The 16,153-nt window shown below is 35.3% G+C and overlaps 1 protein-coding gene across 2 annotated transcripts in view; it reads right to left on the bottom strand.

The window, feature by feature from the left end:
- Nucleotides 1-16,153, bottom strand: part of IPO8 (importin 8) — a 67,212-nt gene that overhangs the window by 8,942 nt on the left and 42,117 nt on the right. For both annotated transcript variants that reach the window (XM_002823074.3, XM_009247588.3), the window contains 4 exons: nucleotides 14,951-15,076; nucleotides 14,153-14,250; nucleotides 11,099-11,194; nucleotides 1,531-1,751 (listed from right to left, as the gene is read on the bottom strand). In XM_002823074.3, the coding sequence (XP_002823120.1) occupies nucleotides 1,531-1,751; nucleotides 11,099-11,194; nucleotides 14,153-14,250; nucleotides 14,951-15,076 (541 nt within the window). The remainder of the gene's footprint in view (nucleotides 1-1,530; nucleotides 1,752-11,098; nucleotides 11,195-14,152; nucleotides 14,251-14,950; nucleotides 15,077-16,153) is intronic.

The raw sequence follows: 16,153 nt of genomic DNA on the forward strand, positions 1-16,153 counted from the left end.
TATTCTTCATTATTTGCGTTCCTTGACTGATTCAAGTCACTAATGCCCAACTAGTATGCTGTAACAGAACTGTACTTGACCTGAGGACCTTCTCATCCAAGCAGCCCCTAAATACGTGCCACATGGATCACAGCAGAAAAGATGATTATCAAGCAGAGCTCAAAAGAATCCAAGGAAGCACAACCCAACGACTCCCAGTCTACACAATAGCAGGGAGACCGCTTCCAGTGCTAATAAAGACATAAGAGAACCAACCGCTTAACTTTAAATGACCAAATCTCTACTCCCTAAATCCTTCTCAGAGATAACTTTAACAACAATTTCTTTGAAAGTATGTTCTTCCCTTCAAGGTTTTAATAACAAATCTCAATCAGGGATAAATTCCAGTGTCCTGCAAGTAGAAAAATTAGAACACACATAGCAGCTTGTAAATACGTTCCCCCATTCCTAACTCCCCATCTTAATCCAGGCCTCCATCTTCTCCTGCCTGTGGCAGCAGTGTCTTAACCACTGTGGGGAGTCTGTTCCTCTCAGGAAATTTTTCTAAATGATCTCTCACAAAACTTAAAAAGAATACTATTAATTTCCAGTTATATATTAGATAGTGTTTTAAAACGAATTAGACAGCTAGCTCAATTTCTAGCATAACACAATCACTAATCTGTGTTGGGTGACCTGAGGTGGGCACATAACACTAGTTGGAATCTCACTCTTCCTATTTTTTTGAGATGGAGTCTCACTCTGTTGCCCAGGCTGGAGTGCAGTGGCACGATCTCAGCTCACTGCAAGCTCCGCTCCCCAGGTTCATGCCATTCTCCTGCCTCAGCCTCCCGAGCAGCTGGGACTACAGGTGCCCACCACCACGCCCTGCTAGTTTTTTTAGTAGAGATGGGGTTTCACCGTGTTAGCCAGAATGGTCTCGATCTCCTGACCTCATGATCCACCCGCCTCGGCCTCCCAAAATGCTGGGATTACAGGCGGAAGCCACTGCGCCCGGCCTCACTCTTCCTATTTTTGAAAACTAGGAGAGTGCTCCACATAAAACCAAATTCTCCTACTGGGGCAGCACCTCGGCTACAAATAACAAGCCTTCTGACTCCACTTTTGAGAACAGGCATCTCTGAGATCTGCAAAGAGTTAAACATTCTGTGACATTACATTAGATCTTTGCCAGAGGGGTACCATCCTTAGAAATCCAACTCCATTTAGAATATTTTTACCTACTGACACTTAATCATGGAACCCAGACAGACAATTAATTCTTGTTGCCTAGAGATACAATGATACGCTTGTGTTTAAAAAAAAAAAAAAACGGAAAAGGGCTACATCAAATTTTCAGAGCCTGCATTCTTTCCACTAGATTACCCTGCTGAAATGCATTCTTAATCCTCTAAAAATTAAATATTAAAAATACACTAAAAATAATTCCTAAGACATGAAAATTATCTTTGTACATGTTATTATATGCAAATATTAAAAAGCAAACTTTCCAGAAACAGAAAAGCAGTGTAAAATCCAAAAGACACATACCCAAGAAAACAATCTGTATCATTCATCCATTGATTTATAAACTGTACAGTGATAGGTCCAGGGTTGTGAGGCAACTGAATTCGTTCTAAAGTATGTAGCAGCAAATCAGGGTTGTAGTACAAGGCAGCAATCGCAACCTGAAGACACATAGTACGAAGCTCACTAGTTTTGACCCCTCGAGTTAATCTCTCCAAAACAAGTTGAACGAAGAGTGGAATGCACTAGAAGACAAGCAAAAGAGAGTCAACCACACAGATAGCCCAAGTAACTTTTATAGAAAGCTGAATATTGGCAGAGCATTCTCAATAAATAAGACAGTCTTAATGGCAATGAGACTTTTGACTAAATCATTTTAGAGGTATTTAAAAGATTTATATTATTATAAAAACCTAGAGACTAAATAGACAAAAACAAGTCCTATAGCAGTGCCAGAAAATCTCCTTCCTTCTTAAGTAAATTAAAGTCAGCTGAAGATTGTCCTGTAAGAGTCCACGCTCAAATAGTGTCAATAATCCCTATGTGGACACAGCCACTTGCACATCTAAGGTGAAATCACTGCATGTCATTTTCTTTGACAAATTAAATTGGAAATAAATAAATGGGACTGAAAATAATTATGATGTAATCAGATTGTTTTTGAGAAAGAAATTCCTGTTGATATAAGATGAAAAAGGCTGAAGAAAAAATGGTGGAGCCTGAACATTAAAATAAAATCTGACTCCAATTCTAAGGTGCAATATTGACGAACAAATTTTACTAGAACTATTTCCCAATAGTTATTTTCAGTTAAAGGGGATGAGCTGAAATGATTTGTATAAAATAAAATCTGAGGTCTTACTATAAGCCCCTTTTTAAATTACACTTTAAAAAAATCAAGGTTTTGTGTAGAAATTTAAGAGTTATATTTATTATTTTCTTTTTAGTAGGCCAAATTGGGTATATATTTGGGTCAGCAGACTATTAGTCTGGTTTAGGATAACATATTAAATCAAAATACATGACTACACATACTTTTAAGACTATAAAGCTCTTTACAAAAATGAGATAACTAGTTTAACTCTACGTCTACTTATGCTGATACAACATATTCTGTGTTCTAATTTGAGATAACACATACAAGCTATGTTAAAAATTATTACCATGGTCAAATAATTAGTTGTGGATAAATGCAGCCACAAGAAAATATAAATTAAGTTTGAAAAGCTCTTTTTGAGATGTTTTAAAACTAAAGTTCAAAATTACAGCTGGATGGGAGAAATAAGTTCTGGTGTTCTATAGCACTATGGGATGACTATAGTTAACGGTAATACATAGTTTCAAATAGCTAGAAGGAGGACATTGAATGTTCCCAACATGAAGAAGCCATAAATGTTAGAGACAATGGATATGCTAATTACCCTGATCAGATCACTACACATTATATCAAAACATCACTATGTATTCTATAAACATACAATTATGTCAATTTAAATAAATAGAAAATAAAGTTTCATTTTAACAAATATTTACTATTACACACAAAACCATAAGAACATAAAGGAATTGCGAAGTTTTAGAACTAGTAAAACTAAAAGAATTCCATTATATTAAAACAAAATCGATTACGGAAGCTGGTTGGACAACTACGTAAATGCACAATTAGAGCACTGTGCAGCTGCAGAAGGAATGCAGAATATCTCTGTATGCTACTATCAAGTGATCTGCAGGATATGTTACTTAGTGTAGAAGGCAACACAGAAAATGTATAGTATGCTACCGTTTACCTAAGAAGGCAAGGAGAGAGTATCTTTTTTTGTTTTTGTTTTTTAATGAAAGGATGAACTAAAACTAGGGGAAGAAACGGAGAAGGAGAAGAAGGGTAGAGGGATAGGGTGCAAGATGGACTTCTCTGAATATACCTTGTCTTATAAATTAGACCTTAGAACTGTGTCTATGGTTCACATATCCGTTACCAAAAAATTAAGCTATTTCTTTTTTTTTTTTTCTTTTTTGGAGACAGAGTCTTGCTCTGTCACCCAGGCTAGAGTGCAAATTAAGCTATTTCTAAAAATTAAGATAAATTGAAGTAAGTGAATCAACCAAATAAGGATTATTTTAATAACTTTAAAATTTAATTATTTGACTGTATTTTCACTGTATATTGCTAACAGATGAACATATCTTAGAGATAAAAAGAGCTACTAAAAAAAACAAACAGTAGTAACCATTTCTTGGTAATAATGTTGGTATAATTAGTCTGAGACTAAATGTATCCATTAATGGGATAAAGGAAGCAAGTAATTAAGATGAGAACCAGAATTTTTGGTGTGGGAGATACAGAACAGATTCAAGTAGGTTAAGGATAAAGAATGTAGTCATGAATCTGAATTAGAAATACCTGTGTGTGGCTAGGCGCAGTGGCCAGGTGCCTGTAATCCCAGTACTTTGGGAGGCTGAGGTGGGAGGATCACCTGAGGTCAGGAATTTGAGACCTGCCTGGCCAACATGGTGAAACCCCCGTCTCTACTAAAAATACAAAAATTAGCCGGGCGTGGTGGCAGGCGCCTGTAATCCCAGCTACTCGGGAGGCTGAGGCAGGAGAATCACTTGAACCCAGGAGATGGAGGTTGCAGTGAGCCGAGATCGTGCCATTTGCACTCCACTCCAGCCTGGGGTACAAGAGCGAGACTTCATCTCAAAAAAAAAAAAAAAAAATCTGTGCATATTAGAGTATTAGAGACATAAAGATGGAAATAATAGGCACGGGGACTCCAAAAGAGGTAAAGGAGAGAGTGGGGCAAGGTTTGAAAAATGATCTGTTGGGTACCGTGTTCACTATCTGGATGACAGGTTCAATAGAAACCCAAACCTCAGCATCACACAATATATCCATATAACAAACCTGCACATGTACCCCCCAAATCTAAAATTAAAAACAGAATTATCTGTGTACATTAATGTTTTATTGACTAAAAAAAGCCAAACAACATATTTCTTGGCTCTATTTTGTAGAAACAATGACCAATCCAATATCAATGAATATATATAGCGATATATTAGTTATATACATTAATATGCATTAGTATATATGTAGCTAATTATATATCAATTTATTAACATGATATATAAATAGTACATATTTTATACATATACACACATATATACTATACATATATATGTTTTAGATATATATGTATGGCAATGAATATCCCTTGTGCCCAGCTTGTAGTCTTGAATACCATTTCCCAGGCTAGGACGAGACATCTATAAGATAAGCCTGGAATATCTAGTCATACCAAGACAGCAAGGAAACTACCAAAGACTATTAGAATCAGGTTAAAAGGGCTCATAAGACAAATTCAAGAGGCTCCCATGGGACAAAAATGAAACTATGTATACTTAAAATACACTGAAACACATAGAGTAAATTTGGATCTATACATTCATAAGGATACTAAAAATTTTAAACACCAAACAACATAATAAAACATTTTACTGATCATCTTTGGAGAATGCTAGGTAAGAAACTTATCTTGAATAATGGTAAATAAAGGGAAATACTCAAGTTGTTTCTCAGAGTAACCTGATAATTTATGAGAAAACATTTCCCTTTATAGCAATATTTCACCTACTAAAGAAGAAATGACAGAATTAGAAGATCACCATCAGCAACACTAACATCATGAGAGACCACCAGACATACTGTGCCTCCTAGTAAAATTACACACCATCACCCATGAAGTGCATGAGCCGAGATCGTGCCATTTGCACTCTAGCCTGGTGAGTCAAACCTGAATCCAAGACAACACTAAATGTAATCACTAATTTACAGGAAATTTAGAGGAATTGAATGCCAATCAATACAGTCCTTCAGCTGTACTTGAGTGCATTGTAATGGTAACCTCACTAACAGGAGAGATCACCTTGTGTCCTCAACTTTCTGATACACAAATTCTTGAATACTAACTACTATGGTCTCGATATGGTTTGTCCTCCCAAAACTCATGTTGAAATTTGATCCCCAATGTGGCAGGTTTTGGGAGGTGGGGCCTAGTGGGAAGTGTTTGAGTCATGGTAGTGGTCAACCCCTTATGAATGCCTTGGGGCCATTCTCCTGTTGTGATGTAATGAGCGACTTCTCACTATCACTCTGGCACAACTGAATTACTTTTTGTGGGAATGAACTAGTTCCCATGAGAGTAGGTTGTTATAAAGCAAGGACACCCCTGGGTTTTGCCCCTTCGCATATATCCACTTCCCCTTTGACCTTCCACCACGTTGTGGTACAGCACAGGCCATAGCTTGACGGCTTCTGGCATAGAGAATGGATTCTAAAGTCTTTGGTACGGATTTATTCTATAGTCTTCTGAACCTCTCCCCAACCTACATTTCCATTATTAAAGCCTATAGCTCAGAACCCTCCAAAATCCAGTCAACAGAACTAAATACTTCTTTAGCCCCACTCATGTCTTGTGCTTTACTACCTTCTTATTTTGTTAATATCATAATTTCTTTTCACCTCCACTGTATCACCTAAAAAGTACATAATAACAAAGGGGAAAAAGAGCCTTCAAAGATACCTGTCGGGGACAGCTGGTAGTTCACACCTGTAATCCCAGAACTTTGGGAAGCTGAGGCGGGAGGATCACTTGAAGCCAGGAGTTAGAGAGCAGCCAAAACCACATAGTGAGAACTCATCTCTACAAAAAATTTGAAAATGAGCTGGGCATGGGGGCATATGCCTGTAGTCAGTCCCAGCTACTCAGTCCCAGGTGATGGGAGGATCACCTGGGCCCAGAAATTTGAGGTTACAGTGAGATACGACTGCACCATTGCACTCCAGCCTAGGCAACAGAGAGAGATCCAATCTCCATTAAAAAAAAAAAAAAAGTTTTTTTTAATAAATATCAGTAAAACTTTATGATTTTTTAGAAAGGTCATAATTTTTTTTGTCACTAATACCCCAATAAAGCTTGGGCGTAGGCAGAAGTCATTCTCAAAAATAATGAAGATTTTGGTGGTAAGTAAATAATAGGAAGCTCTATTGAGAGCAAAAAGATGGGCCAGCAGTTCACCAGAGATGGCCAAGGAAGGAGACAGGCAAAGCAAGCCCCCTCAGGTCCAAACAAATCTCAAAGATGAACTTTGCTTTTTGGTTTTTTTTTTTTGGAGATGGAGGAATTTTGCTCATCACCTAGGCTGGAGCGCAATGGCCCGATCTCGGCTCACTGCAACCTCCGCCTCTGGGTTCAAGCGATTCTCCTGACTCAGCCTCCCAAGTAGCTGGGATTACAGGCGCATGCCACCATGCCCAGGTGATTTTTGTTTTAGTAGAGACAGGGTTTCACCATGTTGGCCAGGCTGGTTTCGAATTCCTAACCTCAGGTGATCCACCCACCTCAGCCTCCCAAAGTGCTGGGATTACAGGCGTGAGCCACTGCGCCCCGCCACAAAGATGAACTTTGAAAACAGCAAATCGGCCATCATAATGCTTAAAGAATAAAATAAACTACTGTTAAAGAAAGCTATGAGACAATATCTCAAAGACAAAATTACAGTAAAGATACAGGCATTGTTAAAGAGAACCAGGCCAGGTGCGGCGGCTCACGCCTGTAATCCCAGCACTTTGGGAGGCTGAGGCAGGTGATCACCTGAGGTCAGGAGTTCGAGATCAGCCTGGCCAACAAGGCAAAACCCCATCTCTACTAAAAAAACAAAAATTAGCTGGGTGTGGTGGTGCAAGCCTGTAATACCAGCTAACTTGGGAGGTTGAAGCTCGAGAATCACTTGAACCCAGGAGGTGGAGGTTGCAGTAAGCCAAGATTGCGCCACTGCACTCCAGCCTGGGTGACAAAAAAAAGAGAGAGAGAGAAAGAGAGAACCAAATAGAAATTCTGGACTTAAGAAGTGTAAGCAAACATCTCAAATCAATAATCTAACCTGTTACTTTAAAACATTGGAAAAAGAACAACTAAACGAAAAACAAGCAGACGGGAAAAAACAAGGATTAGAGTGGAAACTAATGAAATGGAAAACAAAAACAGAGAACAAAACCAAAAGTTAGCTCTTTGAAAAAATCAAAATTGATAAACTTTTAGTCAATTAAGAAAAAAAGAGAGAAGACTCTACTAAACCCAGGAACAAAACAGGGTCATTACTATGGAACCTACAGAAACAAAAAGACAAGGAAATACTATGACCCACATGCAATGAATTAGATAAATTACGTTGAAAAATTCCAAGATGCAAACTACTGAAATGAATTTAAAAAGAAATGTAAATTATGAATAGATCTATAACAAATAAAGAGACTGAACTGGCCATTTAAAACTACCCACCAAAAGCAAAACAAAACAAAACACAGATAAAAATAGGCCCAGATAGTTTCACTGCTAAATTCTACCAAACATTTAAAAAAGAAGAGCAATTCTTCACAACTCTTTGAACAAAGAGAAAGGATGAACACTTCGCAACTCATTTAATGAGTCCAACAATACTCTGATACCAAAGCCAGATAAAAAACATCACAAGAAAAGAAAGTTAGAGATCAATACATATTATGCACATAGACACGAAAATACTTTTTAAAAACTACCAGGAAATTTAATCTAGAAATATATACAGAGATCATATTTGAAAAGTGTGATTTATACCAGGAATGCAAGTTTGATTTAAAATCTGAAAATCAATTAATGCAATACATCTCTATTCTAAAAGGACAAAAACCACATGATCCTCTCAACAGATGCAAAAAAAAGCATTCAGCAAAATTCAACACCCTTTCATGATAAAAGCAACAAGTTAGCAACAGTCAAGAACTGAATCTGACAAAAGGGCATATATGAAAAGCCCACAGGTAACATCAGACTTAATGGTGAAAGACTGAATGTGTTCCCTCCTAAGACCAGGAACAAGATTAGATGTCTCTTTTCATCACAGCTATTCAACGTTGCACTCCAGCTTCTAGCCAGGGCAATTAGTCAAAAAAATAAGAGGCACCCAAACTGGAAAGGTAAAACTCTTATTTGTAGATAATATGATACTGTTTACAGAAAATCCTAAAGAATCCACTAAACCACCATTAAAACTAATAAATCAGTTCAGCAAGGTTGCAGGATACAAGATAAACATGCAAAAACAATTATATTTCTATACACTGGCAACAAACCTGAAAATAAAACAACTCCATTTACAGTAGCGTCAAAAAGAAAATATATAAAAATATTTTAGGAATAGAATTGAAAAACTTATACTCTGATAACAACCAAATATTGTTGAAAGAAATTAAAGAAAACCTAAATAAAAGAAAGTTACCCCATGTTCAGGGATTGAAAGACTTTTTAAAACAGAAATACTTCTCAAACTAATCTACAGATTCAGCACAATGCCTGTCACAATCCCAGCTGGCTAATTTACTGAAATTGACAAACGGATCCTAAAACTCGTATGAAAATTTAACGGACCCTGACTAGCCAAAACAATCTCACAAAAGAATGCAGTTACAGGACTCAAACCTCCTGACTTCAAAACTTACTACAAAGCTAAAGTAATAAAGACAATGCAGTACTGGAATAAGAACAGATAAGTACATAAATCAAATAGACTGAGTCCAGAAAAAACCCTCACATTATAGTCAACTGATTTGACAAGAATGCCAAGACAATTCGGGGAAAAAATAGTCTTTTCCACAAATGGTGCTGAAACAACTTCATAACTACATGCAAAAGAATTAAAATGCAGACCCCCTCCTCACACTATGTACAAAATTTAACTCAAAATAGATCAAGACCTAAATGTAAGAAAAAAACTATAAAACTCTTAGAACAAAAGAGGATAAATCTTCATGACACTGGAGCTAGCAATGTTTCTTAAATGTGACAACGGCCGGGCACAGTGGCTCATACCTGTAGTCCCAGGACTTTTCTACAAAAATTAGCCAGGTGTAGTAGCACGTGCCTGCAGTACCAGCTACTCAAGAGGCTGAGGTGGGAGGATTTGGAGGTCAAGGCTGCAGTGAGCCAAGACTGTGCCACTGCACTCCAGCCCAGGTGATAGAATGAGACCCTGTCTCCAAAAAAAAAAAAAAAAAAAAAAAAGACACCAACCACAAGCAATTTTTTAAAAAAAATTAATGGACATCATCAAAATTAAAAACATTTGTGCTTCAAAGGACACCATCAAGACAAATTGGGAGAAAATTTTGCAAATGATACCAGATAACAGGCTTCAATGTAGAATATATAACGATCTCCAACAACTCAATAAATAGACAAATAATTACAAATGAGCAAATGATCCGATTAGACATTTCTCCAAAAAAAGATATACAAAAGGCTAATCAGTACATGAAACATGCTCAAGATCATTAGCCATCATAAAAATGCAAATAAAAACCACAATGAGACACTACTTCACAAATGAAATAAGTGCTGGCAAAAACACAAAGAAATTGGAACCCTCTATCATTGCTGTAGGAATGGAAAATGGTGCAGCTGCTTTAAAAACAGTTCGACAGTCCCTCAAATGATTAAACACAGAATGACCATATTCCACTCCTAGGAAATGAAAACATATTCACACAAAAACTTGTACACAAAAGTTCCTAACAGCATTATTCATAATAGCCAAAAAGTAAAAATAACCCAAATGACCAACAACTGATGAATGGATAAAATGTGATTTAACCATACAACGAAATATTATTTGGCATTAAAAGAAATAAAGTACCAATACACACTACCACACAGATGAACTTTGAAAACCTATGACAAGTGAAAGAAGCCAGTCACAAAGGACCACATATAAGATGATTCCATTTACATCAAATGCCCAGAATAAGCAAATCTATAGAGACAAAGTCATAGTGGTTGCCCAGAGCTTGGGGCAAGTGACTGTTAATGAGGTTTTTGGGAGAGGGGTGATGAAATGTTCTAAAATTGTGAAACAGTTGCACAATTCTGTGAATACACTAAAAACCATGTACGTATACACTTTAAATGGATGAAATGTATGGAACGTGAATTATATCTCAAAACTATTATAAGAAATACATAAAGCAAAACTTATAGAAAAGAAAAATTCAATTTTACTTGAATATTTCAACATTTTTCTTAGTTACTGAACATACCACAATAGTATCAAAAATTGCATTAATCTTGTTGAAAAAAAGATTAAAAATTTATAACTTATGAAAAATATAAAGTATAAAATTTAGCCTTTTAAAATGGTCAAGAAATATTTTTTTCTATAGTGCCTTAATTTCTGGTTAGAAAAGATACCTAGGAGTATTTAAATAGGATACACAAAAACAAAGGGAACATGAAATCTCTGAGACTCCAACTGAGTAGAATTTACACATTTCCGCCCCTTACATTATTACGTATTTTTCTGTGCATACCTTTTTCAGCTACAATACAAGGCACAGTTTCCAAACTACCTGGCTCTTTTTGTCATTTAAACAGGATTTGCACCAGAAAGCACAATCTATAGGCTGTCCTTTCCATTTTTCATCATAATATAAATGAAGTCAAGCAGGCATGTAAACTTCAAATGTAACCATCAAGTAAGGCACTTTCCAGACGTACATTACCTGATCAATTCCCCTTCCTTTGCACTGAAGAATGATGACTTCCAGAAGTTTAGCTGCATGACACTCTGCATCTTCTCCTGCATCTCCACATAGTACCTGCAGTAATTACAATTTAGCTCAGCAACAAGTGGCACTGCATAGAGGTTAATCAAGTCCACATGCACAAATGTCCCATATAAATTCAGCCATAGGAACCACAGCTTTGCTTGCTGTGCAAGTTTACCTCACCAACCCAAAGAAGAATGGTCAAAATAAATTCCATCTATCATCTCATTTCTTATAAGGAGCAATAATTCACTTATTTGACCTTGGATTAATAAAGTAGACTATATGAGCTAATTTTCCAGATAAATGAAGCTTCCCTTTAAAGGCACCAAAACTACAAAATGAAATCAAAACCAAAACAAAATAATCTTCTTATTAAACAATGAAACTATTTTTCTGTTCCTTTTGAATCCTGGTCTATATGAACCCATGTTTTTCATAACCACCATAATTTCATATTACACACCTTTCAATTCTCCAACATGAACTTAATAATTAGGAATATTTTTCACGGACATTGTAACCATTTATAACTATACAATATGACAGTAGGTGAATATAACAAAGTTATCAGACAGTTCCCCTATTAATTCTGTATTTTCACTATTATAAACAATTCCACAATGTACATGTTCATACACAAAATGTGGAATATGACTGCCTTATAATAAGATTCCCAAAAATGTTCCTAGAGCATGCTTATATTAAAAATTGTTTAAGGTAAAAAGAATTAATGATTCAAATATAAGACATAAGAAAAAGAACAGACTTAAAGAAATAAGGGTGGGCCAGAAATTTAAAATATAGACAAAAAGAGGTAACAGAGAGAACCAAAAGCAAATTCATTGAAAAAAAGACTTAATGAAGTAAGCAGCTTTTAGATAAGTTATTTTTAAGAAGAAAAAAAAAAAAGCAAAACATTACAAATATTAGGAAAGAGACAAATACAGACAAAAGACAGATTAGAAATAATACTATAAAGAACACTATATTCTTTACATTTAAAAACTCAGATTAGATGATTTTCTAGAAAAATAAAATTTAAGAAAAATGAATTAAGAAATTCCAGATAATTCTGACAGATTTAACATTCCCATTTAACTTCATTCTCTCCCAAAATGCTATCAAAATGACAATAAAAAGATTTTAAAGATGTATATATACAAAGACAGAAAAAAGTAGAGATAACAGCAATACACATTTTGGAAGCTGGAAAATAGTGAGCTGAATGATAAGCAGATATCAGGCAAAGCCAAGAGTCAACTGTATTTACATAAATTTAAAATGCTATCTCTAGGACAGCATATCACAGTCTAGCTTTTAAATGTGAATGGACTCTGGAACTAGGCTGCTTAGGTTCAAACCGCAGCTCTTCCACTTATTAGCTGTGTTTTTAGAAAAGTTACTTAACCTCTTTGACTGTCCCCATCTATAAAATGGGAATAAAAGAACCTACTTCACAGGGTCGTATGATACAGAAAGAAAAATAATTACTCCCTTTTCTCAAAATTGCATTTACTTGGGGACCATTTGTTTTGGTTTGCCAAAAGGAAAGAAAACAAAAATGTATCTTGTAATTTTTTAAATGGGCTCTGGAGTCAGATTAGGTTCAAATCTGGCTCCAACACATAGTAGCTATGTGATTACAACTATTTCCTAACCTCAGGCACAGTGCAAGAAATTATGTCTTAGTTTCCTTTTGATACAAATGTGATACCTTCCTCATACTGTCATAAAGGTTAATATTATAGAAAGTGCTTAGAAAATGGCTGGTATACAATAAGAATTTAACAAATATTAGCTAGTATTAAAACTAGTATTTCATATTCATAAAAGAATATGAAATATATTTTAACTACTTGATAAGTATAACGAAATCATTGTGAATATCAATTTTACTATATCTGCAAATATACAGGGAAGCTGTGAATTACTAATGGAATACACAGAACTGTTTTACTTGTTTTCTTTCCCTCTTTCTCTATCAGCTACCTCTCTAACAGGGAAAACTGAAGACTGCCCGGTGATTATGATTTAACAACATGGGTTATCCACAGAGGTAAATGAATCATTACAACTCACAGTTCAGCCCCTTCACTTTATACCTGAAGCAGCTTACTGACTTCCCAAAATTTCCCTGACTCTCTAGAACTGAACTGAGACCTAGACCTAAACCAGATCTACTGATTATCACTGCAGAGCTCTTACCAGATTTTGGGTACACCCGTTCTAGTGAGGAAAACAAAAGTGTGTTGGGGGGGTTGTACACTAGCTATTTCACTCCCAGCTCTACAGCCAAACTTTTTGGTTTCTGGTTATTTGAGCTTTATAAAATCTGCCTGCCAGTTTTATGCAATATAGTTTCAGTTTCATATTTATGTGTGTGTGTGTGTGTGTGTGTGTGTGTGTTTACTTATTTATTTACCTAAAGGAGAAGAAAAACATTATTTAGCCAAAGATCCCAAAAGATAACCAATACTGGGCCAAATCTATCTTGTGGCAAAGACAATATGGTAGACAATCATGTTTGTGTATAAGGATAACAGTAGCCATTATGTAGATTGTAGATTATAGATTATCTTGTTAAATGATGCTTTTCCAACTATTATAATTTTTATCTTATGTTGTTTATGCTCAAATTACCTACATCTAGTGACTTCCAATATATACATTAAATTAAAAAATAAAAAAGATCATTCCATTTGTCACTGATTAACAAAATGTGTGGTTAATTTTCCTAGCACTTTAATCAAGTAGAAAATTCATGTCCAAAAGAAAAAACAAAAAATAAAAAGTACAGATATAGAAGTGGCAAACATTCATAAGCACGACACGCAATATGAAACTTTCAAATCCCAAAGATCCTTTTGAAAATACAAATGAAAAAATATATGTTGATGAAGATAATGCAGAACTAAATGTGTAAGAAACAAACTGAAAAAGTATCCTGAAGCAAAACAGGCAAACATTAGTAAGAACCACTGAAACAATAGATTAGGACATGCTTACCTTCCTACACATTGTAAAAAGAATTTCTAAATGTTTTGGATTTGATAGTAAGGTATCTGTATCTATTGTCACATAATTATGCAGGAGAGGCATCATGTCTGAAAAAAAATCAAAATCCCAATGAGACTTGAGTGACAGGAATAGAAATAAATTATTCCCACTGAAATCATATTTCTGTAGCACCCACACATTAGTATCTTCCCATGCAACCACAAAAGGCTAGAAATGAAAGCAATAAGTCTGATGTGTATTTATAGATGGGGAAAATGTGGAGCAGAAAGACTAAGATGCTCATTATTTATGGAGTAATTGTGCGGAATTTTTTCCCTTTCTCCACTACACACTCATCCCTATCTGACATATTTTATATTTTCTTGCTTATTTGTCTGAGTGATTCTTGCTCATTTGTCTGAGTGATTCCCTACCCTCCCATCATCCCCATTAGAATGTAAGCTTCAAAAGGGCAAAGCCTGTTTATTTTGCTCACTGCTGGATTGCTAAGATTAGAATAGGGCTTGGAATATAGTTGGTGTCCATAAGATACTTATTAAATTAACATATGGATATATGTTCTGGTCATAAACTAACTTAAGACTCAATAAGAAATACAGCCTACCTCCTCTGCCCATATACCTAGGGCTGAAAAACACTGCTACAATAGCCCCAGCTTTTATGTGACCGGGAAATAAAAACGTTTTCTGATCAATATTGGAATCATATGTGTTTTTATTTCAGGTGTCGACAGGAAGTAATATCTAGACACAGAAAAGCAAAAATTTTATATGGTCAAAGCCATACCTGTAAAGTATTCAAAGCAATCCTGCTGAAACACTTCATATAGTATACCTAGAAGCTGCCACATTTGAGGGGAAATACTGTGGCAGGTTAAACTGTATGCCAGGGAAAGAATCTCTTCATAGAATTCTAGAAGAAAGAAAATCTCTAGTTAGAATGCTAGGAAATAGCAAAAGTTAAAACAAAGACCACACAGAGGAGGGTTTAGACTACCTACGCACACAGAGTCTTCCTCTATCCAATGTACTCATAAGCCTCCCTTTCTCGGTATTTGTATCTTCGGCTATGTATCTGTCTCCTTCCATTTCTTACCAAGATCTGCCCCACTGTTCAATAAGGCAAGGCAAAAATTTGTTTTCACTAAACTTTCTTATACTATTGAAAAAATAAAGTTTTTTCTATTTTATAATCTGTATTTATAAAACTGTATTAGAAATAGATACAAGAAGGAATAGATTGTCATTCCTTTTATGTCGAGGATTTAAAATGTACAAATAATTAATAGTATTCTTTGGAGAGCTTAATTATATCAGACTAAAGTATCTACCTAACTCAAATTTATACTTTTACTAACAACTATATACTGGGCAGTATTTTGTCAATTTACATTGACAACTTGTAAAACGTACAGTATTCTTCAAGTTAATCAAGACAAGACCCACTATAAAGTAGAAGAGTCAAAAGGAAATGTTCTTATACTCACAAATGTCATTATCCTCAGTCAAAAGTAAATTATATCTACATGTACAGCCAGGAAACACAAATCTCAACAAAAATTTCAAATAGTTCCTACTATACCACTGAGCAAAGAATTCTCACTTGAAAGGTTTTTCCTCTTATAAAAACTAGTGTTCACCCTGGAAACTTGATTAAAGTTTCTCTAACATTACTTAGAACTTAATATATTCAAAAGCTAGCAAAATAAAATGGAAATTACAAATATTGATAAATAATTTATGTAAGAAAATAATTTGAAAAATAAATTATCTAAATATGGAATTTCTAAAAGTTCTAGCATGGCACTGGGATAAAAACAGACACACAGACCAATGGAACCTAATACAAAGCCCAAAAGTAAATCTACCCATTTAGGGTCAATTAATTTTCAACAAAGGTGCTAAAAACACACAATGGAGAAAGGACAGTCTCTTCAATAAATGGCACTGGAAAAACTAAATATCCATTTGCAGAAAATCAAATTAGATC

The sequence above is a fragment of the Pongo abelii genome, chromosome 10 (assembly GCF_028885655.2).
Source record: "Pongo abelii isolate AG06213 chromosome 10, NHGRI_mPonAbe1-v2.0_pri, whole genome shotgun sequence".
NCBI classification, from domain to species: domain Eukaryota; kingdom Metazoa; phylum Chordata; class Mammalia; order Primates; family Hominidae; genus Pongo; species Pongo abelii.